Genomic DNA, 23,363 nt, shown 5'->3' with positions numbered 1-23,363 from the left:
GAAAGTCTGATCCTGATTAATGAATGCTCTGTGTTTAAAAAAAATGACTTAAGTACAGAACGTGGATTCAGACATCTTTAATTTACTTTGGCTACATTAATCTCTGGACATTCCAAACACTCAATCTTGTTCAATGTAAGAGTCATATTACTGATTAAAGTGAATGCAACAGAAAAAAAATGTCATGGAATTGAGTAATGATAAAGGCATATAACCTGTGCCCCTGTATAAAGATTATTAGCACACAACAACTTCACTTGTTTTACAGAGAGTGAAAGCTCTTTTTTGTTGTTCCACCAAGTAGTCTGTTAAGTACAATATGGAAACTCTGATAGGACAGAATCATAAGCTGCTTTGAGGTACATTTCATCTGATGAAAATTTGGACTAATGAGAAACACATCTTCAGCAAGTGCTTTTTTTGAAAATCCCATGAACATCTGATTCTTCACACGTTAGAATGAAAATTACAGATCAATTTACTTTACATGAACATTGGATAAGTGAAGGAGAAAATATACCATACACATCAAGTGTGATATTCACGACTGGGAAACAGTTTTCTGAACTTATACCTTGTTGAACATTGATGTTTTTCAAAAACTTAAAAGGCAGGTAATAATCCTGAACCCCTATTATTTTTAATTCAGTTATTAAGGGTGTCTATACGGCTGACAATAACATTAAACCAGCCCAAACTTAATACCTATAAGCAACACGCACAAAAAGCTGTAGGAACTCAGCAGGCCAGGCAGCATCTACGGAAAAGAGTAATCAGTTGATGCTTTGAGCCGAGACTCTTCATTAGGACTGGAAAAGAAAGGGCAAAAGGAAGGGGACTTGTCCTTTCCTATCAGATTTCCCCACTCCCCAGCCCTTTATCTTCTTCACCAATCAGCTACCCAGCTCTTTACTTCACTCCCTCCTCCTTTCGTGGTTTCACCTATCACCTGCCACCTTGTACTTCTTCCTCCCTCCCCTCCTCATTCTGACTTCTCCCCTTTCTTTCCAGTCCCAATGAAGGGTCTCAGCCCAAAACGTCGATGGTTAACTCTCTTTCATCAATGCTGCCTGGACTGCCGAGTTCCTCCAGCATTTTGTGCATGTTGCTTTGGATTTCCAGCATCTGCAGATTTCCTCGTGTTTGTTAGTATCAATAAGTTTACCATTACACCTTAAAAGGAGTTTTCATTTTAATATGTCCTGTATGTACTGTTTTACTGTGTGCATTTAATAGATATTATACTATTACATCCCAGAGGACACAATTTTTGTTAATATTGATTTCATGGCATTGTATCTGTAACAAAGGGTTACAAAAATAGTACAATGTTGGTCTATTTTATTTGGAAACATAGATAATTGATTCAAGTCATAAATTTTCATTCGGTGTAGGACTATAATGGAAAGAGTTTATTTCAACACTACAGAAAAAATGCTTACCTTATTTCCGCTGGCTGGAGTGGCGGGTGACGAAGGCACGGATGTGCAACTGTGGTTACTATGGCTGGCACTGGAGCTCGATCGGGTCGGAGATGCAGCCCTGGACGAAGGCTTGGATTTGCGACCTCTAATCCTGAAAGGTGCCATACCCTGCGATGCTCCCTCTGGTAATATAAATTTCTCTCGCAGTTCTAAATTGGTTCGTCCTCTTGCTGAAGGAAAATTAAAACATAAAAGTGATAAAATAATGAAGCCAAAGTCTATATAGCTATTGCAGGAAAGCAGACAAATCTCAATTCAATCCAACTACCAATGATATCAGTACAATTAAACCGAAAAATTGCAAAATTGTAGTTCACATCAGCAACTGAATTGAAACTGCTGAACATGCAGCACGGTAAAGCTTGTTTTACAATACAATGAAGTTCAGCAACATAGCATCATGAATTTAAATGATATAGATTACATTCTTGCTCAAATGCAGTTGTTGTAACGCTGATGGTTCCCTGTACAGATAATCGCAAGCTCAAAGATTCAAGTTCATTTGCTAGAGGCAAAACAGTTTATTCAGTCATGAGACGAGATTATGGGGTGGATTTGCTTCAGTCTGCAAACAGTTTGTGAGAAAAATGGAAGAAGTGAACACCAGGCTGAAGTTGCCATTTTTTGCCATGCTGCATGCACATCTCTGATCCGATGACAAGGCAACACAATGGGAATTCCGCACTGTTCACAGCCGACACTAAAACAGCTCCCTAGCTGCAGCAAAATATGCATGACAGGGGTGGATGGCTTTCTGAAAAAGGCTTTCTCGACAGGTACAAGCTGGGCATTTGACTATTATCATTTTATTTATTAGTGTCAAGGAAAATTGGTCTGCTTCCAAATTTATCCTCACAGTTCATTTTCAAGTGGATTGACAGACCAATTTTCTGCTAATTACTCACTGTAAGAGAGACTGAATAGGAATATTCTAAAATAAGATTTCAAAAGTTATAAGGAAGATACTTTTGAGTCTGTCTATCCTCTTGTGTATTTAACATAATAACATTTGAGTAATCTGGTAAATATGTTGTTGATTAAGCATTCTCGTTCATCTAAATAATTATGGCTTATATGTAAATAAGCTAATTGCATATGTCATCACACCTGATACATGCGTACCTCGTATTTTCAGACTCCGTACTTTCCCTTGAATTAGTTTAATGTTTTGAAGTTACTAAACATTACAGTACCCATCTGGCTTTTTAGCTGTTTATTCAAATGGCCAAGTAAAACTGGTTACATCAATACCACTTAAACAATAAGACAAATCTGTGTTTCACTGTGAAACGGACCTTAAAAATTAACAGTAATTGGGAAGAGATGAAAACTGTGGGCTCTGGCACTTTCAAGAGTTAGGTCTACAAAGAAACTAATGAGATTTTTTGGGAATTTGTTACAGGAGGACTTTACAAATTTTATTCTTATTCACAATAAAAAAGCATGGTTGACCATATTCAATGTTAATGCATATGTTACTGGGATCTCAGTTGAAATGCAAGATCCACTGCTTTTCATTGCATTCTTTTACACAGTCCTTCATTGATTCCATTATGGTTACTATTCTATTACGGATTTTTTGAGTATTCCCACAAGAAAATAAATCTCAGTGTTGTTTATGGCCGCATATTTACTTATTTATTGAGATACAGTGTGAAACAGACCCTTCCGCCTATTCTAGCCACGCTAGAGGAAATCTGCGTGATCATGAGGAGAATGTACTGACTCCTTACAGGCAGCGTCGGGAATTGAACCTGGGTCGCCTGCACTGTGAAGAGTTGTGAATACCACTGTGCTGCCCCGTATGTATCTCCATAATAAATTAGCTTTTGGACTTTTTGTTGAAATGCAGACTTTGTCATGGGTGATACTGACACAACTCTACTTGAGGCTGACACCACCAATAGTCAAAGAATAGACAAAGTTGTTAACAAAAACTGAAGTTTGAGAGCTATGAATAATGACGTGAGGAAATTCAGAATGATGTGATGACAAAGAAATAACAAAACAAAGTAGATAAAGCAGGGTGGCACAGTAGTGTAGTGGTTAGCACAATGCTTTACAGTGTAGGTGACCAGGGTTCAATTCCTACCACTGCCTGTAAGGAGTTTGTACGTTCTCCCCGTGACCACGTGGGTTTCCTCCAGGTGCTCTGGTTTCCTCCCACAGTCCCAAAGGCACACTGGTTGTTGTAATAGGTCATTGTAAATTGTCCTGCGATTAGGCTAGCAGTGCACCTCGAAGGGTCAGAAGGGGTTATTCTGTGCTGTATCTCAATGTTTAAAAAATAGATGGCAATAAATTGATTTTGTTTCTCAATTACGAGTTCAATGGCTTTGGCTGACTGGTTGTTGAGTCTAAACATATTTAGATGCAAATGATAAAGACTTTTACTAATAAAGTATTAAAGTAAAATCACAATAAATAAAGTACAAAGAATAACAAACAAAACTTCAAAAAAACTTTTGTTATTTGATAGACAAGGGTGAACTTGGCAAAGAAGGAGGTGGCTTCAATGTAACAGGCGAGGCTTTGTGTTGTGTAGATTGCAAGGTCACAATGAATTCAAACTGGAAGACAGAAATAGTGCATTCATGTACTATTCGAGGGACAGAGTTGAAATTCATCTGAATGGGAGGAGTGGGGAGTGACAGGCCTCAAAGCTTCTTGAACACAATCTGCTCTTTAACAAGAGTTTAGCTGACCACATGCCTTGTTTCTCCATTCATTTTCTTGCCTGATTTGCATAGCGCTGAAGTCCAAAAGTCCAAAGCTCCATTTATCTCATTCTGGAATATACATAATGACTTGCTATCCATACGTCTCCAGGATATGGAATTTCAAACACTCACAAATTCTCCAAGAAATTCCATCAGGACAACATCCTTACCCACACCTTTACCCTGAGACTAACACCTCACACTCAACTACAGCATAAGTAAAGTTTCAGAATTTTTATTGGCCTAATACCTAGAGTACTTTCTTAGGAGACCACCTTCTTTATCAGAGGAACCATAGGAACTTCCTCTGAACACAAAGTACACTGCAAATGTAGGGGCCAAAGCAACACGTACAACAAAGTTGGAGGAACTTTCTCTGCACTGCCACCAAGTATATTCCTCCTTAAATAACGAGATCAAAATTGCATACATGCAGGCAAGATTTATTAAACTCTTTGCAACTGTGGAGGATCTTTATTACATCATACTCCACCTGTTTTTTTTAGTCCATTTACCTAGCCAGACTGCAGTTTTTTTTGGCTTTCCTGGCACCTATCCTTGAACTTGGACACAATATACTTAGAGCCTTTCTCCAAGTCATTAATATAAATTCTCATTAACTGACTCAGCACTGATCCATTTGGAACCCCACTAGTTACAGGTTGCCAACTTGAAACAGAACCACTTATCCACAACTATCATGCTTATTTTCATTTAATCATTCTTTTAGTATTGGCACAGATAAGTGCCTTAAACTTATGGAAGACCGATGCACTACATCCACTGATTTTTTTCCAGTTACTTACGCTAACCGTGAATAACATTAGAGTAGGTCCGTCATGTTCTACTTGTGAAGTTTGGCCCCATTAATTTCTGTGGAACTGAATTCAGGAGACTAACGATGTGCATAGTATAATCAGAGATGAATTTCTATCCAAAGGTAAATCTGCAACATGACACAAATTTTAAAATATCCTTAAATAAAGGATCGCTATCTTAAATAAAGGATCAAAAATAACTTTGAAGTATGCAGAGATGAATTTATCTACTCAAGCAGTGGTCTGCAGATAAATGTAGAAACTATAGGCGGACTTTAATTACCTCAATGTAAACAGAAAGTGAAGCATTTCTAAAGTGTGAATAATTTTTAGAGAATGGCTGAATCAGATTTGGGGGATTGAAGCGGGTCAAATGCATTATGCTTCAGCAGGGAAATATTTAGGAGAAGGTGATTCTAACATTAAAATTAGCCAGCTGTAGTGAAGGAGAAAGGCAGAGGAAAATAATTAATTGGACTGTTGTGATATAAAGCATTACTTACACTTGCAATAAGAGAATGGCCTGTCCACCCTAATAGGCACAGACCACACACTTACAGTCCTAGTTATTCACTGTTAGGGGATAATTTTAACCATTTCTTTTTTAAATTTCATTCTAGCTGAAACCTGGCTGTCTGTGGATCTACCCCACTCAAGGTTAGCAGGAGATTTTCTTGTCCTCCCTTTCATGCGGTTTGTTTTTTCTCTGAAGAATGCCAGGGCTAAATGCTAATTCCCTGATGGCGGCATGTGTGCACCTTGGCTGAATGACAGAACAGGTAAAGGAAAACCACAAGAAACTGTCAAAGCCAACTCTAAATGCTGGAGGCGGTCAGCCGGTCAGGCAGCATCCATGGAGTGGATAAAGAGGCAATGTTTCAGGCCTAGATCCTTGATCGAGACTGGAGAGGAAGAGGGGTGGGTGGAGAAGTCAGAATACGATGGCGGGGGCGGGGGGGAAGGTGCACCAGCTGGAAGGTGGAAGGTGGACGGTAGGTGAGGTGGCAGAGAGGGGCGATGAAGTGAGAAGCTGGGAGGTGATGGTGGACGGTAGGTGAGGTGGCAGAGAGGGGCGATGAAGTGAGAAGCTGGGAGGTGATGGTGGACGGTAGGTGAGGTGGCAGAGAGGGATGATGAAGTGAGAAGCTGGGAGGTGATGGTGGACGGTAGGTGAGGTGGCAGAGAGGGATGATGAAGTGAGAAGCTGGGAGGTGATGGTGGATGGTAGGTGAGGTGGCAGAGAGGGGTGATGAAGTGAGAAGCTGGGAGGTGATGGTGGACGGTAGGTGAGGTGGCAGAGAGGGGTGATGAAGTGAGAAGCTGGGAGGTGATGGTGGACGGTAGGTGAGGTGGCAGAGAGGGGCGATGAAGTGAGAAGCTGGGAGGTGATGGTGGACGGTAGGTGAGGTGGCAGAGAGGGGTGATGAAGTGAGAAGCTGGGAGGTGATGGTGGATGGTAGGTGAGGTGGCAGAGAGGGATGATGAAGTGAGAAGCTGGAAGGTGGAAGGTGGACGGTAGGTGAGGTGGCAGAGAGGGGCGATGAAGTGAGAAGCTGGAAGGTGGAAGGTGGACGGTAGGTGAGGTGGCAGAGAGGGGCGATGAAGTGAGAAGCTGGGAGGTGATGGTGGATGGTAGGTGAGGTGGCAGAGAGGGGCGATGAAGTGAGAAGCTGGGAGGTGATGGTGGACGGTAGGTGGATGGCAGAGAGGGGTGATGAAGTGAGAAGCTGGGAGGTGATGGTGGACAGTAGGTGAGGTGGCAGAGAGGGGTGATGAAGTGAGAAGCTGGGAGGTGATGGTGGACGGTAGGGGAGGTGGCAGAGAGGGGTGATGAAGTGAGAAGCTGGGAGGTGATGGTGGACAGTAGGGGAGGTGGCAGAGAGGGGTGATGAAGTGAGAAGCTGGGAGGTGATGGTGGACAGTAGGTGGATGGCAGAGAGGGGTGATGAAGTGAGAAGCTGGGAGGTGATGGTGGATGGTAGGTGAGGTGGCAAAGAGGGATGATGAAGTGAGAAGCTGGGAGGTGATGGTGGACGGTAGGGGAGGTGGCAGAGAGGGATGATGAAGTGAGAAGCTGGGAGGTGATGGTGGACGGTAGGTGGATGGCAGAGAGGGGTGATAAAGTGAGAAGCTGGGAGGTGATGGTGGACGGTAGGTGGATGGCAGAGAGGGGTGATGAAGTGAGAAGCTGGGAGGTGATGGTGGATGGTAGGTGAGGTGGCAGAGAGGGGTGATGAAGTGAGAAGCTGGGAGGTGATGGTGGACGGTAGGTGAGGTGTCAGAGAGGGATGATGAAGTGAGAAGCTGGGAGGTGATGGTGGACGGTAGGGGAGGTGGCAGAGAGGGATGATGAAGTGAGAAGCTGGGAGGTGATGGTGGACGGTAGGTGAGGTGGCAGAGAGGGATGATGAAGTGAGAAGCTGGGAGGTGATGGTGGACGGTAGGGGAGGTGGCAGAGAGGGATGATGAAGTGAGAAGCTGGGAGGTGATGGTGGACGGTAGGGGAGGTGGCAGAGAGGGATGATGAAGTGAGAAGCTGGGAGGTGATGGTGGACGGTAGGGGAGGTGGCAGAGAGGGGTGATGAAGTGAGAAGCTGGGAGGTGATGGTGGACGGTAGGTGAGGTGGCAGAGAGGGGCAATGAAGTGAGAAGCTGGGAGGTGATGGTGGACGGTAGGGGAGGTGGCAGAGAGGGGTGATGAAGTGAGAAGCTGGGAGGTGATGGTGGACGGTAGGGGAGGTGGCAGAGAGGGGTGATGAAGTGAGAAGCTGGGAGGTGATGGTGGATGGTAGGTGAGGTGGCAGAGAGGGGTGATGAAGTGAGAAGCTGGGAGGTGATGGTGAAGGTAGGTGGGTAGGGGAGGGGGTGATGAAGTGAGAAGATAGGTGGAAAAGGCAAAGGAGGAATCTGATAGGAGAGGAGAGTGGACGATGGGAGAAAGGGAAGGAGGGCATTGGCGGGAGCTGATAGGCAGGTGAGGAGAAGAGAAGGGGTAAGAGGGGAGCTAGAATGAGGAATGCAAAAATGGGGTGGGGGGTAGTAATTACAGTAAGTTAAGAGAAATTGGTGTTCATGCTGTCAGGTTTGAGGCTACCCAGATGGAATACTAGGTATTGCTCCTCCAACCTGAGAGCGGCCTCATCTCGGCAGCAGGGGAGTCTATGGACCGACATATTGCGATGGGAATGGAGATTGGAATTGAAATGGTCGGTCACCAGACCTGCTGCAGATGAAGCGACGGTGTGATTAAAGACTGTGGGTGACAAGTGTCACTTTGTAAATACCAGCAAGTACTAGACTGATTATGAAAGAATGGAGAGGAAGTGAAAAGTAAGAGAGGCAAAGAGAGCCTAGGAGAAAAGGTTAGGAATTACTGCCAACATATATGGGAATTCAAGCATGTTCCACACATGCATAGTAAAGGATTAGTACATGGATCAGCTTAAGGGCATACATGCTAATTTGTAATTGAATGCTGAAGGCACTCTTAAGATACATGATGAGTCATTTGGGCACATCTTCACCAGGGGAAGAGGCGCTTCCAAATTAGAAGTAAAACCGACTGTTGAGACACTAATTATGTTTAAGTCTGATTGCACTAAGGTGTTAGAAAAGTTGTCTGAACTTCAAGATGATATAGTAATCTCCGGAGCTCTTTGGTAAGGGGATGGTGCCAGTGGACTGAAGAGTGTCAAATGTTACAACGCACATTTAAAACTTCAGGTTCCCAGAATTATATTTATTTGCAGTTATCCTCTTTTACACATTAAAGTTTGTCAGTGTCTACTAGAATTCTATTTTATTTCTTTATTCTCTCTAAATGCCTGCAAGAAAATTAATCTCAAGATAGTTTATGGAAAACATGTATGCACTTTGATAATAAATTTACTCCGAACTTTGAATGCTAAGATAAGCTCAGTAACTACAGGTCGATTAGTTTAGCCTTGTGGTGGGAACATTTTAAAAAACATTAATTTGGGAAGGGATTAAGAGCTACTTTGATGAAAAATAGAGATGATTTCATTCAAGACAGCATGGATTTGCTGAGAGCAAATTATGTTTAATCAATTTGATGGATTTTTTTTGATGAGGTAATGGATAGAGTTGATGAGGGTATTGCAGTTGTGATATACACTGACTTTGAATGCAGGCTTATCAGCAAAGTTGAAGACTATGCATTAAAATAAATTAACCATATAATATGAATTAGACTAAATAACAGACAACACAGCATCATGGTAAACACTTTTTTGGGTTGAAGCTAGTCAAATAGTGGTGTTTCTCTAGGGATTGATCATATTTATTGGGATACAGTGCAGAATAGGCCCTTCCAGCTCTTCGAGCTGTGCTGCAGCAAACCCCGATTTAACCCTAGCCTAATTTACAATTTATCTCCAAACTGGTACGTCTTTAGACTGTGGGAGGAAACGAGAGCACCCAGAGAACATACAAACTCCTTCCAGGCAGCGGTGGGAATTGAACCCGGATTACTGGTACTGTCAAGTGTTCTGCTAGCCACTATGCTACAATGCCGCCTTATAGACATTGAATTCTTTTTAGCTATATCAGAAATCTCGATTTGGAAGTGAAGCCAAAGCGACTAAGTTTGTAGACAATGCAAAACCTGGCAGCAGTGTGAGCTGTGAAGAGGACATTGATAGACTGCAGTTCGACATAAACAAGCTGTTAGAGTGCACAGATGCCAAAATGCAGAAACTCCAATTTCTTCACTTGAAGAAGTCCATTCTAAAGAGGAGTGTAGAAACAGACAAATATACACAAATGGCAGGGTAGGTGGAAAAGTAGTTAAATGGGGCATGCACAATTCTAGGCTTTATCAGATGGCATAGAGTATAAAAGCAGGAAAGTTATTCTGAATCTTTATAAAACATTAAAGGAAAGTTGCGAGGGTGTAAGAAATGGTCAAGGAGATTACAGGGTGGGATTGCAGTATTTCTGCATGCCTTCTCTATAGAGCATTCAACTCTCCCCTCCCATCCTTGTCCCCACCGCTACAACCCCTGACATAATCAGGGTGATCAATATACTGTTTCAATCATGGAGAGCGTAGTTATTAGATTATTTGATTTAGTATGTTTAATTTCACTAATCCTCTGTACATTGTACCTTATATTTTTTCTTTTAAATCTAAACTTCTGGAAAATATTTTGTTTTGCACCAATTTTAAAAGATCCATTTCCCCGACGTTTAAAAAGAAGTTACCAGTGAAACAAATTAGACTGAGCATTAAAAATTATGAAAGGAAAATAACCTAACCAGATGTGTTGAAGAAATGCATCTTCAGACCAATCCTTGTGGTAAGATTCGCAAAATAACACAGCTATAATGAAATAAAATCTAATAGTCACACTCAACTCAAGTGTAGAATTGCATGATAAAAGTGAGGATTACTTTTGTGAAGGAGAATCTAAATAGTGAAAGTGGTGAACAGTTTACATGCAAGTTAGAAGTCGGTGCAATCGCCTCAGTACACAGTACAGCCTGGCTTTTCAAAACTAACTTGTGTTGTTCAAAGATACTCCATTTTGTTTTTACATTTGAGTGTTGCAACAAATAGCACGTTCATGGTTATTAATTGTTTTTTTAAATTTTGCAGCTTTATTCCTTGTAATAGAAAAGACAGAAGTATTGAAGTAACATGAATATTTTGATATTTAATTGGGATTTCCATTTTAAAGGAGAAAGGGAAACTATCAGATCATATTAAATGCCAATAATCTAAACAGTCTTTATTTTAATAGCTTTGACCTTGCTTTAGTAGTTAAAATATCTGAGGATACTACTCTAACCACAGAACATGGAACAGTAGAGCACTTTACAAGCTCTTCAGCCCACAACCTACTCTAGATCATTCTAATTCTTCCCTCCCACATAGCCCAGTTTTCTTTCATCCATGTGCCTATCTAAGTGTCTCTTAACTGTCCTAAATTAATCTGCCCTCTATCACCATTCCTGGCAGTCTGTTCCAACCACTAACCATTCTCTGCGTAAAAAACTTAACTATGACACCCAGCCCCATACTTTCTTCCAATCTTGTTAAAGCTATGCTTCATATTAATCCCTGTCGCCCTGGGAAAAAGGTGCCGGCAGTCCACTCTAATTATGCTTCTTGTCACCTTATATACCTCTATTAGTCTACCTCTAATCCTCCTTTGCTCCAGAGTCAAAGTCCTAGCTCGCTCAGCCTTTCCATATCAGCATAATCTCTAATCTCGGCAGTATCCTGGTAGATCTCCTCTGCACTCGCTGTAAAGCAGGGGTTCCCAACCTGGGGTCCACAGACACCTCAGCTAATGGTAGGGATCCGATTCCTTAAGGTTGTTGTAGCCAGGGGTGGTAATGGGAACAAGCTCCCACTATCTATCAAACGCTCCCAATGGTGTTCGCCTGAAATAGCCTCTGACAACCAAGTCCAGCTCCTGGCCTTCACGTCTGGCTTAGCTACTAAGCCCGGAAGAACTTGCTACGTGGGCAACAGCTTGCTCTCCATATCGTACTGCCCAGGCTTGCCTATCTCGCTAGGATGCAAAATCCATGAGTCAACTCTGACTGACGGAGGCCTCAGCCTTGGCATAAAAAAGGCTGGGAACCCCTGCTCTAAAGCTTCTACACCATTCCTATAACGAGGCAGCTAGAACTGAACACAATATTCAAGTGTGATCTAACCAGTTTCACAGAGCTGCAACATGGCCTTGCAGCTTTTGAGCTCCACCTCAGACTATTGAAGACCAAAGGTACACTGGGAATGGAGGGAACATACCAGCCAATTAAATACAAAATCACATTCCATTCTAGAAATGAGAATGGAAAATGAACCACTTGAGGACAAGAATGCCAGGGTAATACTAGTCTTCCAGTAATGTTATACATTGGTCAAATGCTGCATAGTCTGAATATCTTGATAGATCAACTTTCTCATTTTAACACTTAACCTTTGCTGGAACTTTTATAATGATCGATTAAACGTATGGTGTTCCTAGGAACTTGTTGCATATTCTTGGCCCAAAATATTGCTAATACCTTCTTTCAAGTTATGTCACTTACAATTTGAAACATGAATTATAATGTAGATTCTAATTGGATCAGTTTTGTTTTTTTCTGTCTGTTCTAAAACAAAACCTGAATTTAAAAATAGAGAATTACTTCCTAAATATCAGATTGAAACTGTGGAAAATTGACTAAGGAGTCAAAGGAAGAAAATAAAGGATTATATTCCGATAGCCTGGCTGTAATACTGTGTGCAGAGAATAGCCTGCCAACCTTGCGAATGGAACAAGGTCAAATCATTCATTGCGAGGAGCAGGATTGAGGGAAAAAAAAAGAAAGATCTGGACAGAGAAGAATTGCCAACCTATCGGAGAATGACTGGAAATTGAAGAATTTGATTCCGATCGTAACAGTTTATTCCCCTGATGATGAACTAGAAAAAAAAATTACACAAAATCTGAAACTCAACAAGACAGACTGGAAAAGAACAACAGAGTTGTTTACTTAGTGGGCACGCACTTGACAATACTTTGACCATTTTCCTTCAACGCATGCCCTTGTTGTCCAATGCTAAAGTAAATCAGAACCTGAGAAAAATTACCTAACAATGTTATATTCAGCCATGGATCAGAAAGATATGGTCTCAAACTTCAGCTCACATTTGAAACCTTGATCTCTATCATTCTACTATTGAGAAACATAATCCAAGACTTGATGACCCTGAAGAATTTCGCATTGTTGGTTGTACTGAAACGCTTGTGGAAACTTAGAAACAACTCCCAGTCATTTGATAATCAAACTGTTGATTAAAGTGTAACTATCTGAATTTAATTTTTTTGTTTTGTGTATCAATTCTTTCAAGTACTCATATAATTGAAGTTTCACTTCTCCGTTTAGTTTAACAATGTCATTCAATTTACGATCCAGGTGTCACATTTCAAATTCAAGGTTAATTTAAACTCAACTCCAACAAGTTCATCAATGTGGGCAGGCCTGTGCCTTTCTTTTTTTAGTGTTTTTCCCCCCATGATAACTATGATATTGGAGGAGTCAATTTTGCTTGAAGTTTATTCAATCATCAGGTTACAAACAATGTTAGACTTGATTGTTCAACTATTATTCAAATGTTAAACACAAGAGTTTCTGCAGATGCTGGAAATCCAGAGCAACACACACACACAAAAATAAATACTGGAGGAACTTAGCAGGTTAGGCAGCATCTATGGAGAGTTATAAACAGTCGACATTTCTGGCTGATCAAACTTTAATCAAATTTAGACCCTGAAAATATTTTTAAAGATGAATTTGCTCACCTCCAGAATTATTATCATCATCGAGATCACTGCAGAATAGGTCCTTCCAGCCCATCGAGCTGTGCCACTCAGCAATCCCCCAATTTAATCCTAGCCAAATCACAGGACAATTTACAATGACCAATTACCCTACAGCGGGTTCTTTGGACTCTGGAAGAAAACCCATGCAGTTACAGGGAGAACTTATAGGCAGCGGCGGGAATTGAACCTGGGTTGCCTGCTATGTAAAGCATCATGCCAACCACTTCACTATCATGATGTCCATTTTGTTTCACAGTTAATTAGGCTTGATAAAGCTGTTTTGTGACAATTTCAAATTCTGTATCAGTAAGAGGTAGAAACATCTATAATTGCCTGTCCTAATCTTTCAATTAAAGAGAGCAGATTACAGCAATTTAGTCAAATAGGATTACAAAGATAGTTAATATAAAAAATGTCTGCTAATCAATAGTGAGTATGATAGACACCAAAGGTCAATTTTGCGACTGATTTCCTGATTAAAAGTTTACAAAGAAGATCTCTGAAAGGTTCCTTTTAATTAAGGCTGGACATCTAATGACCTTTACCATACCTTTAATTCAGTGGTTCCCAACCTTTTCTATGCCATGAATTCCTACCATTAACCAAGGGGTGTGTGGATCCCAGGTTGGGAACCCCTGATTTAGTGTCTTGTAACCATGCACTGAATACGTGCAAGATCATCAAGTAGAAAATTATCTTCAGTCAGAAAAGTAAACAGATAAGAGCAAAGCAACTAAAAGGAGTTTAAACACTGTTAGAGAGTTAGAAAGCAGAAGCTTAGCGTTGATAGTTCGGTAGTTATGAACCATTTCATCTCTCATTTCAAAGTGAAGGAACTGATTTTATTCTTTTGATACCCTGGCTTATACTTGAACACAGTGGCCACATCCCAGCGCACCACTTCAACAGGCAGACTAAACCAGGTGAGGGTAGCCAGTGGCCTCATCCTCCTGTGTGTTAGGGATATGCCTGTCCCAGCACACGGAGTCAGTCCGCCGGAGTGAGATCCAACAGCCAGGAAGGTTGTACTACAACACTCCGTGGAGAGCAAATGACAAGGCACAGAACATGTCATAGTCACTCACTGTAACCAAGGGAGACCAAGTTTGTGTGAGACTTGTCCATACCACTGGGCCTGGAATTCTGAGGTCGAGAGAGTGGAACTGCCCCAGTGCAATGGCTTTTCCACTTTAAAAACTCTCCTGCATGGGTTCTATCATTGTCAGACACAATGGACAGCCACCACCACAGCACACTGGCTGTTCATGCCCACTTTGCAGTGCAATGCAAACAAACCCTTATGCCTTGCTCCCCACCTACCCTTCACACAACTATTTTCTCCCAGTTTCTTCTTAATCCACTTCTTTTAGGAAAAAACTTTCTCTGTTTCAATACTTAGCCAGCTACAACTCATGATATAAAGTGCTATCCCAAACTTCTTCCTCACTCTTTTGTGACAACCGGTTTCCAAAACAGAAAGCAACCCTCCTCTATCACTGTATTTGAAAACTTCATATATTTAAAGCCTCTAACACATTTCTTTCCAGCTATAGTGAATTATTGAGTTATCTTGTTTCCAATGCTCCCTCTATGGTCTGCATGTGCACACACCTTTTGCTACGAGCACACAAAGGAATTTAAACCGCGCACAGAAGGTTGCCACCCTCTACCTCATGGGCATGTTAAGTATTTTTAAATATACTTTAATAACATGTGAAAAGATGGATATTATTACATGCTGCTGCATAATACTTGAGAAATAAGACTCATTGATGTGGATTATCTCATTTCTTTTAAACAGTGAGCAACAAACTGGACTTGGTAGTTTATTATCCTTAGATTAGCCTCAGGTTTCCTTCCATTTAAAAATTCAGTGAGTACATGTTGTTGTCGTCACTGGGCAAAAAATTGCACAGCACAAGATTTTTGCGGACACTGGTCATTACAAATTAGAGGGGACGTTGCTTGTTTCTCTCCCAGATGCTGGAAGTTTTGAGCTACATACACAAAATGCCGGAGGAAGTCAACAGTTCAGGCAGCATTCACGGAGGGAGATGAACAGCTGCCGTTTCAGCTGAGACCCTTCATCGGCACTGGTAAGGAAGGTGGCAGAAACCAGAATGAAAAGGGAGGGGAAGGGGAGCCGCACAAGCTGGCAGGAAATAGATGAGTCCAGGTGAAGGGAAAGGTAGGTGGGAGGGGGAGGGGAGATGAGAGGGAATGATATCGGAAGCTCGTGGTGATAGGTGGAAGAGGTAAAGGGCCGAAGAAGTAATCTGATAGGAGAGGCCAGCAAATCACCAAATAAAGGGAGGGAGGTGGGGAATGTTGTGAAGATGTGGGAAGAAAAGAGACGGGGTGAGAGGGCCACCAGAATTAGGGAAAACAAAGGCGGGGATACAAGGAAAATGGAAGGGAGAGGTTACCAAAAGTTAGAGTCAGGTTGGAGACCAGCAATACTCCCAGTGTGACCTCCACTATATCGGTGAGATCTGACACAGATTGGGGTCCAATACGAGGGCATCAACGTCAATTTCTAAAACCTCTGGTAGGCATTCCCCACTGTTTACCCCCTCCACCCCACAACTTTTTCCCCTCTTTCTGATGGCTCTCTTAGCTCTTTTCTTCCCTTACCCTGCTCTCACAAGCGGCTCATCACCTCCTTCCCTTCATTCCAAGGTCTATCCTCTCCTGTCGTTCTTCCTTCAGCCCTCTACCTCTTTCACCTACTACCTCCTAGCATCTCACATCACTCAGTTTCATCCCCCCTCACCTTGACTCAGCTTTCCTGTCAGCTTGTGCTCCTCCCATACAATAAATGTCAATATTGCATAGTTTCCAAGTTAACTTGTACACAATTACAAGTAAGTTCTTAAGTCAGTACTAATACATTTCTTGAAGCTTTTATTACATCCTGCTCTAAAAGAAAGAGAATTTGGGTGAAATCCTCAAGATAATTCTCATGACAACGTGGTAGACTCTAGCAACAGTAATCAAATTGTAAATTTTCACAAATTGTAGGTCACAAGAATGCAAGGATTAACAAATAATTTAGTATTGTTCCCTTTGCCTTAGAAGTATCAACAACACCGAATAAACTTAAAATAGTTCAAATAATTCCTCATGGTAGGGTGGGAAAAGATCAGGGGCCTCTGCTGCCTTTCAGCCTTACCTCTGCAGGGGTCGTTTTTCACTAAGAATTCGTCCAATGCCATCCAACCTCCTCCAACACGGACCATTACAGTGCTTCGCAGAATACGCACAAGGCGCAACTGCTGGGAATCCCCAAACTGTGGGAACCAAAAACATGAAGTTTAATTCCGAAGATCAGCAATTGCCACTTCCCAGTTTTCCACGGACCAAGTGCAGCAAATTCAACATGCTTTTTCTTAAAAAGGTAAGTGGGTCGACTACTGCCAAGGTTTTGCCAATGCCATTCAAATTAGCAATTTGATGGGTTTATAGTGACCAGAGGCAACCTCTGATTTCCATTCAATTAATGTGCTCTTGTCAGAGCTAAATTTAGAAAGCCAACAAGATGACCACTGGAGCTTCAAAATACAAGTAGGGAGCTTCAAAATACAAGTAGGGAGTTCTTTTTTTATATAATGCGCTAATTTCTGCTCGTCAGCAATGTAGATCCAATACTTGAAAAGATCTGAGCCCTTTCCAGTGACATTGCAAATAAAGAGGACAAATAACTTGTTTAGATAAAAAAAATCACCATCATTAATATGACCAGTCAAAGCATCAGAAAAATAAGTCTAGAAGCCCCTGATGGATTGTTGCCCTCTGTGTTTCAGCCAAAAAAGGGAGAAATTCTTCCAATTTGAAAATTGCTTTAGTGGCCAGTGGAAAACTACTGCCTTGGGTGATTTTTTTTTAAACCAGAATTGAATTAGAAAGTCCATTACACCACATCTAAGGTTAATTCAGGTGAGTAGTAATGATTTAAACCAGCAATGGCTGCCATATTGAAAGCTGTTTTCTTTCTTTGTTATGCTTCATAACATTTAATATATGAAAAAACATACATAATTCACATGCCTAGATTCAAAAACATTAAGTTTGAAGAAGCTTCACTTTACAGTGATCTTTGAATGGAAATTTTCTCCATTCAGTTCACAAAGACGGCACTTCTATGCCGTGTAATTACACAATGCTGGTTTAACTCATTTATCAGCATTTCACTTCATGCAAGAGGTTGTGTGGTAGATTTTACACGTTGTCACCAGATGTGTCATGCATATTTATCACTCTAAAGACTTGAAATTTTTTTAAAAAATGTGATTTTTACTAACTGCAGCTTAAAATTAAATTTAAATCACAATGAATATTTGTACATTCGTGGTCGTGGAAAAGGTCAACTAACAAATTTTATTACATGGGCACAAATGGCACCTGCATTGCCTATGTGACTGTTTCTGAGCTACCAAAGAAAATTATTTCACATACTGTATGCAACAAAGGGGGTGGGTAATGGTGAACATTGCCACATGAACCTTTCAGTGGCAAGTTTACCCCATGCATTGCAGTAACTTATTTACAAATACTGTTGTGTTCGTTGAACATGCTGAACCATGTGTCATTTTGATTTGCAAGTTTGTATTAGTACCACTGGTGATGATACTAGTTTTCCTTCACGCATCAAAGGATCTTGTCCGTGGCGTTCCTTGGACGCACAATCTCAAAATTTTAGAATCCTAGCTGCCCAGGACATTGTTGTATGAAGGAGGGTCATTAACAAATTAAAAAAATAAGTATTTTGGTAAAGCATGCATTTAAACTTCAATAAATAAAGGACAACTAAATAACAAAAGATAGCTGCAGGAGTTCTCAATAGCCATTTGATAACAAGCCCATATAATAACATATAAATATCATGGAGGATAATTAATTTCTGTACACAGTTCCTTTCATTAATAACATAAAAGAGACAGACTTACTCCTATAAAGGCTATTGTACCGGAACCCTTTAAAAGAATTAAAGTATTCAAATAGTAATTTTTTTCCAAGAAGTGTTGGCTGAAATATTCATAAAGAGTGGGAGAAGTGCCTTTGATTTCCCTTTCTGTACAGATGTCAATTAAAATTATTTTGCACAGTGTGGAATTCACAGCAATCACATGATGTGTTGAGGTAGAATGATTATAATATTAGTGATCTATTTTCTATAGACATTCTAAAGTAGGGAAATATTATTTTGCTCCCTAGTATTGCTTGGAAACAGCATACCTTGTATTGTCCAAGGTACCAATCAGCACAAGCTATTAGTCATTAGATCCAAGACTATATTACGGTATGTGGAGAGAGGAGGGTATAGACTTAGTTGCTTAATAATCTTGATTTTGAGTCTGCGCTTCAATGCATGCATAACAGAACAGGGCATGCAAATTTGTAATTAGTGTGGGTAAGAAATCTTTTTTTATACTGAAGATATGCCACCAGAATTATCCAACATCATGCTGCTAACGTACTCTTTTTTCAATCCTGAGATGATGAATTGTATACATGATTTATATATTGTGCATCTCAATAGGGAGTTTATAATTTTAGCTAAATAGAATGTGATGACATTTCTTGCTCATTCCACATTAGTGAATAAATCTGGTAGCAAGCTCTTTCCTTTTTTAAAAAAAACTAGTGAGGTGCAAAATATCACACAGTGTTCCGAAAAAAATTATAACCTTTATACAACCCTGCAAACAAATTTATGTCTCATTATGGTCTTATTAGCATCTTGAGGAGTGCATACAGATATGTACAAATTTTGACGAGACTTTTGTTATAATAAAATTCAAAAATCAATTATTTTAAAACACTTCAATTAATGATGTACACTTCAAATTAAAATTTCTGAACAGTTTAGTTCAACATGCATAACTTTTTACTTGAGTGGATACACTTATGCAGCTGTAAACTGTACATGTCTGAAAGGGATGGCTCTTTAAAGCTAGATTAAACACTGTGTGATATAGTTTATCTTACATACGTGAAGATCCAGTATATTGAATCAGAAGGATTCTGTAAAATTACTCTAATTTCACATAAAATGCTGGAGGAACTCAGCAGGTCAGGAATGAAGAAGGGTCTTGGCCCAAAAGGTGAACTGTTTATTCACTTCCATAGACGCTGCCTTACTTGCTGATTCCCGAGTTCCACCAGAATTTTGTGTGTGTTGCTTTGGATTTCCACCATCTGTAGACTTTCTTGTGTTTAAAATTAATCTAGTAATCTTAATTAACCTCCTGATTCATCAGCGATCAAAACTTCACGCATACAGAGTAAACTAATTTGTGTGTCAGTATTTTCACCATGGGCTCAACCACCGTTCAGTTATACAGGGGATCTCCTGTAGAATAAAACTAAGAGCATCTGAAAATTCCTTCAACGGTTTGAAACGTGCTTTACCAATTTTATTGTTCCTTACTGATGTTATTTAAATGCTTCATGTGAAGGGCTCAAATTTTATTCCTTTAGGCACTAATTAGGAGTGGGATAAATTATTAGCCAATATTTTGATACAGAAGAAATCTGAAGTTCTCTAATTCTGTATTGGAACACCCTCTGCAGTATTTCGTTTGAATGTTGAGTGCCTTAGGATATAATTCAGTATTATGATCAGTAAACAAATTCCTAGCACAAAGAAAATTATTTACTGACAATGTTTGCATGTTTAATATTGACTTCCCTAATCATTATTTCATAAGTAATCAAAGTTTTATTTTACACTCAGTCAATATAGGATTGGAAAGGTTGACAGAATTTTTCTAGGTGCTCTGAGAAAGACTATTTACATGCAGATCAAAGTGCAGATTCACACCACAAATATATAATTAACACACTGAGTACACAATACCTGATTTCCAAGGAAGAACTATTTGCAGCAAGACAATATGAAGAAAATGAAAAAAATATATTTTAGACACACTAATAAGCACATTCAAAAGTAGGATTCTAACATTGTGACATAACATATACCACTGAATTTATCAGGCTAATGGTGATACAAATTATGATATCCAAGCTTCTCTCTCAACTTAACTTTGAACACTTAATTTAACCAAACTAATTTGCTGTCACCAGAATGACTTGGTTGTACATTTCACAAAGGAATCACTTCAACTTATCTACATTGAGCAACATCCAGTGTGAAATAGTTTCAAAATAAACCTGCTTTGTTCTAAACTAAGTTCTGCTTTTCTGCCCACATGCTGAACCCAATTAAAGAATCTCATATTCCTTATAGTTTTTTTTCTTTACAGGAATTTACACCATGTTGAAATCTCAAACGTGCTGCTTAAAAAAACAGAATTTTTCAGGACGATCATCTGAGAAATATTAATTGTTTCTATAAGGAGGAATTTTATAGCCAGTTCCATCTCTGCAAATCTTTTACATAATGCAAGTGGTATCTTGTGTTTTTGCAACTTTTTAAACTCTCACTGACAAGTAATAGCAATCTTGTAGGGATTACAGCAGTTCATAATTATAAATTCCAAAACACTTGCATATAAAACGCATTACATACACACTGGACAACGGGTGTTGCTAGTAGAGGGCGACTCAAGCAAGAAGCGAGCTGCTTGCAGGTTTGATTGGAACATTTAAGAGAAGCTTACATGACTACATAGAAAGGAAGAATATAGACTGGATGGGCCATAGGGCCTGTTTCTGTGCTGTACTCTATGACTAAACATTCAGGCACAATATTTAACAATGAGTCAGTTGGATTACAAATGCAATGATACAAAAGCAAAATGAACTAGGAAAATTGAGATGCAATGGACAATATAGGATTTTGTAAAGACAAATTAATGCTTGACCACTCTAATGACATTCTCCAAGGAGGTGTAACGGAGAACCAGTGGGCACATTATGTATAGTTTGCCAGAATGCATCCGTTAACCTGCTGGATCAAAGGTTATTTCAGAAAATAAAACTCATGGTTTAGGAGATAATATACTAGCTGGCTAACAAGGAAGAGAGAAAGCATAAATGGGTCTTTTACTGGATGGCATGATGTAACAAGCAGTGTGCCAAGGTAATGGGTCCTTTCAACAATTTACATTAATGCACTGGCACCAATGTGTGGTTGCTAAATTTGACAATGACACAAACAGGGAAGGGTAGGAAATTGTGAGGTGTATGTAAGTGGCTCTGGAGGGATACAGATAGGTCAAGTGAATGAGTAAAGATCGGGTAAGTGAAGTACAACCTGGGAAAATTTTAAATTACCCACTTTGACAGGAGGGGAAAACTATTTAAACACCAATAGATTGCAGAACTCTAATACTCTGCCTTCATCAGTTTTCCTAGTTCCTGTAACAACTCAGACTTCTGAGACAGGATTTCTCTGCACAAAACCAGTCCTCCCAAACGCCTTCCAAGTGATCACAAATGCTGTCTCTTAGAATATTTTCATAAAATGACCATTGGGTGTAAATTTCTTGGCTTATCACTACTGCCCTTTCTTAATAAGGAAACAGCATTAGTTATCCTCAGGTTTTCTGGTGCCTCACCCTCAGCCAATGATGATGAAAAAAATTTCCATTAGAGGCTCAGCAATCTCCTCCCTTGCATCCCACAGCATCCTGGGATAGATCCCATCAGGCCCTGGGAATTTATCCACCTTCCCTATTGGTTGAGGGGACAGACTCTTTTCCTAGCTACTCTTACATCCAATATACATAAGGGTGTTTTGGGATTTTTTAAATCCTGCTTACCAAGGCCATATCAGATCTCTCCTACACTACTGAAAACATCCAAATGCCCATGCCTGATGGCTTCCTTCTTATGTTTGTTCAATTTCCTTTGCTAAAACAAGGTTCCCTGATCTTGCCACTTTTGCATTGTCAGAGGCAAGATGATTCTGAGCTCTTCCCACCTTGCCTTTAAGCACCTACTTATCAGATGTAGTGTTTCCTTCTAGCAGCTGCTCCCAATCTACTTTTACCCTGCTGAATTATACGGTTGAAATCAGCCTCCGTTTTAACCCAAAGAAGCCTCTTCTTTTTCCATGATTATCATTTTAGGAAGAAATTTCCCAGGGAGAAATAATGACGCCTTGTTTGTCTATCCGAAATTTCTTCAGAAAATACATTTTCCCATCAGCACCTCCCTCAATGAAATTACTTTTTCTCAAATTATTCCATCTTGTATTATGAACTGACGATCTCATTCAACAATAGTTACATTTAAACTGAATATTTCTAAATCCTATCAGGGCGGGAGGAGGACATTAAAGTTTTCCTCGCTTCACTTAATTACAGAGAGCAGCTAAGGAGTATCACTGATTTCAAAGGAGCTCAAAGTGTATTTCAAAAGCACAACAGATTCACTGATAATGATTTCTTATTGACTTGGAATGCATAATTTACTATCTACAGTGTTTGTAGACAATCTTTGTTTTCTTTGAAGTATATTTTCTGAAGACAGAACACTTCAAAGAATATGCTTGGAGCATTATCTGTCTTTTTTAAAAAAGTAGTTGACCCATGTCTCAAACAACTGATAATGACCCTCAGTGGGCAGAATAGGTGGATTATCTTATCAGGAAAGATTAGGCAGGGATAGGATTGTATCCAGTGGAATTTGCAAGAATGAGAGGTGACTTGACTGAAATGTTTAAGATCTCAACAGGGTGGATGTGTGAAGATTCCTCTTGTGGGAAAATCTAGAACAAGGGTAACTCCTGAATTTATGCTCACATGCTGAACATTTGGGGGACCAAATCTGTTTCCACACTCTGCTGTTCAATTCCTCATGGAATTCAGAAGCACGGCCCAGTCCTGAAGGGGTTCTTCAGTATTATGTAATGGAAAAGTGTCATTCAGCTCCTACACAAAGCCAGAGCTGACAGAGGATACAAAATGCATCCCATTTCAAATGGGATTCCTGGCTTGCAGTTAAGAAGGCAACAAATTAATTTTGCTTTAATGTTTTATTACTTTTAACAATACTTCTAAAACCATTTTTTCAAAAGATATTTCAAATTTA

The 23,363-nt window shown here is 40.0% G+C and overlaps 1 protein-coding gene across 1 annotated transcript in view; it reads right to left on the bottom strand.

Moving 5' to 3' along the window:
• The window catches only part of LOC132383464 (microtubule-actin cross-linking factor 1-like), a 509,885-nt gene that overhangs the window by 7,285 nt on the left and 479,237 nt on the right, over positions 1–23,363 (bottom strand). The window contains exons 96-99 of the mRNA XM_059954443.1: positions 20,224–20,241; positions 18,311–18,337; positions 16,537–16,654; positions 1,443–1,654 (exon numbers count right to left, since the gene is read on the bottom strand). Of these exons, the coding sequence (XP_059810426.1) occupies positions 1,443–1,654; positions 16,537–16,654; positions 18,311–18,337; positions 20,224–20,241 (375 nt within the window). The remainder of the gene's footprint in view (positions 1–1,442; positions 1,655–16,536; positions 16,655–18,310; positions 18,338–20,223; positions 20,242–23,363) is intronic.

The sequence above is a fragment of the Hypanus sabinus genome, chromosome 30 (genome assembly GCF_030144855.1).
Source record: "Hypanus sabinus isolate sHypSab1 chromosome 30, sHypSab1.hap1, whole genome shotgun sequence".
Lineage (NCBI taxonomy): Eukaryota > Metazoa > Chordata > Chondrichthyes > Myliobatiformes > Dasyatidae > Hypanus > Hypanus sabinus.
Note: the sequence above shows the minus strand (reverse complement) of the source record. Positions and strands in the feature narration are given on the sequence as shown.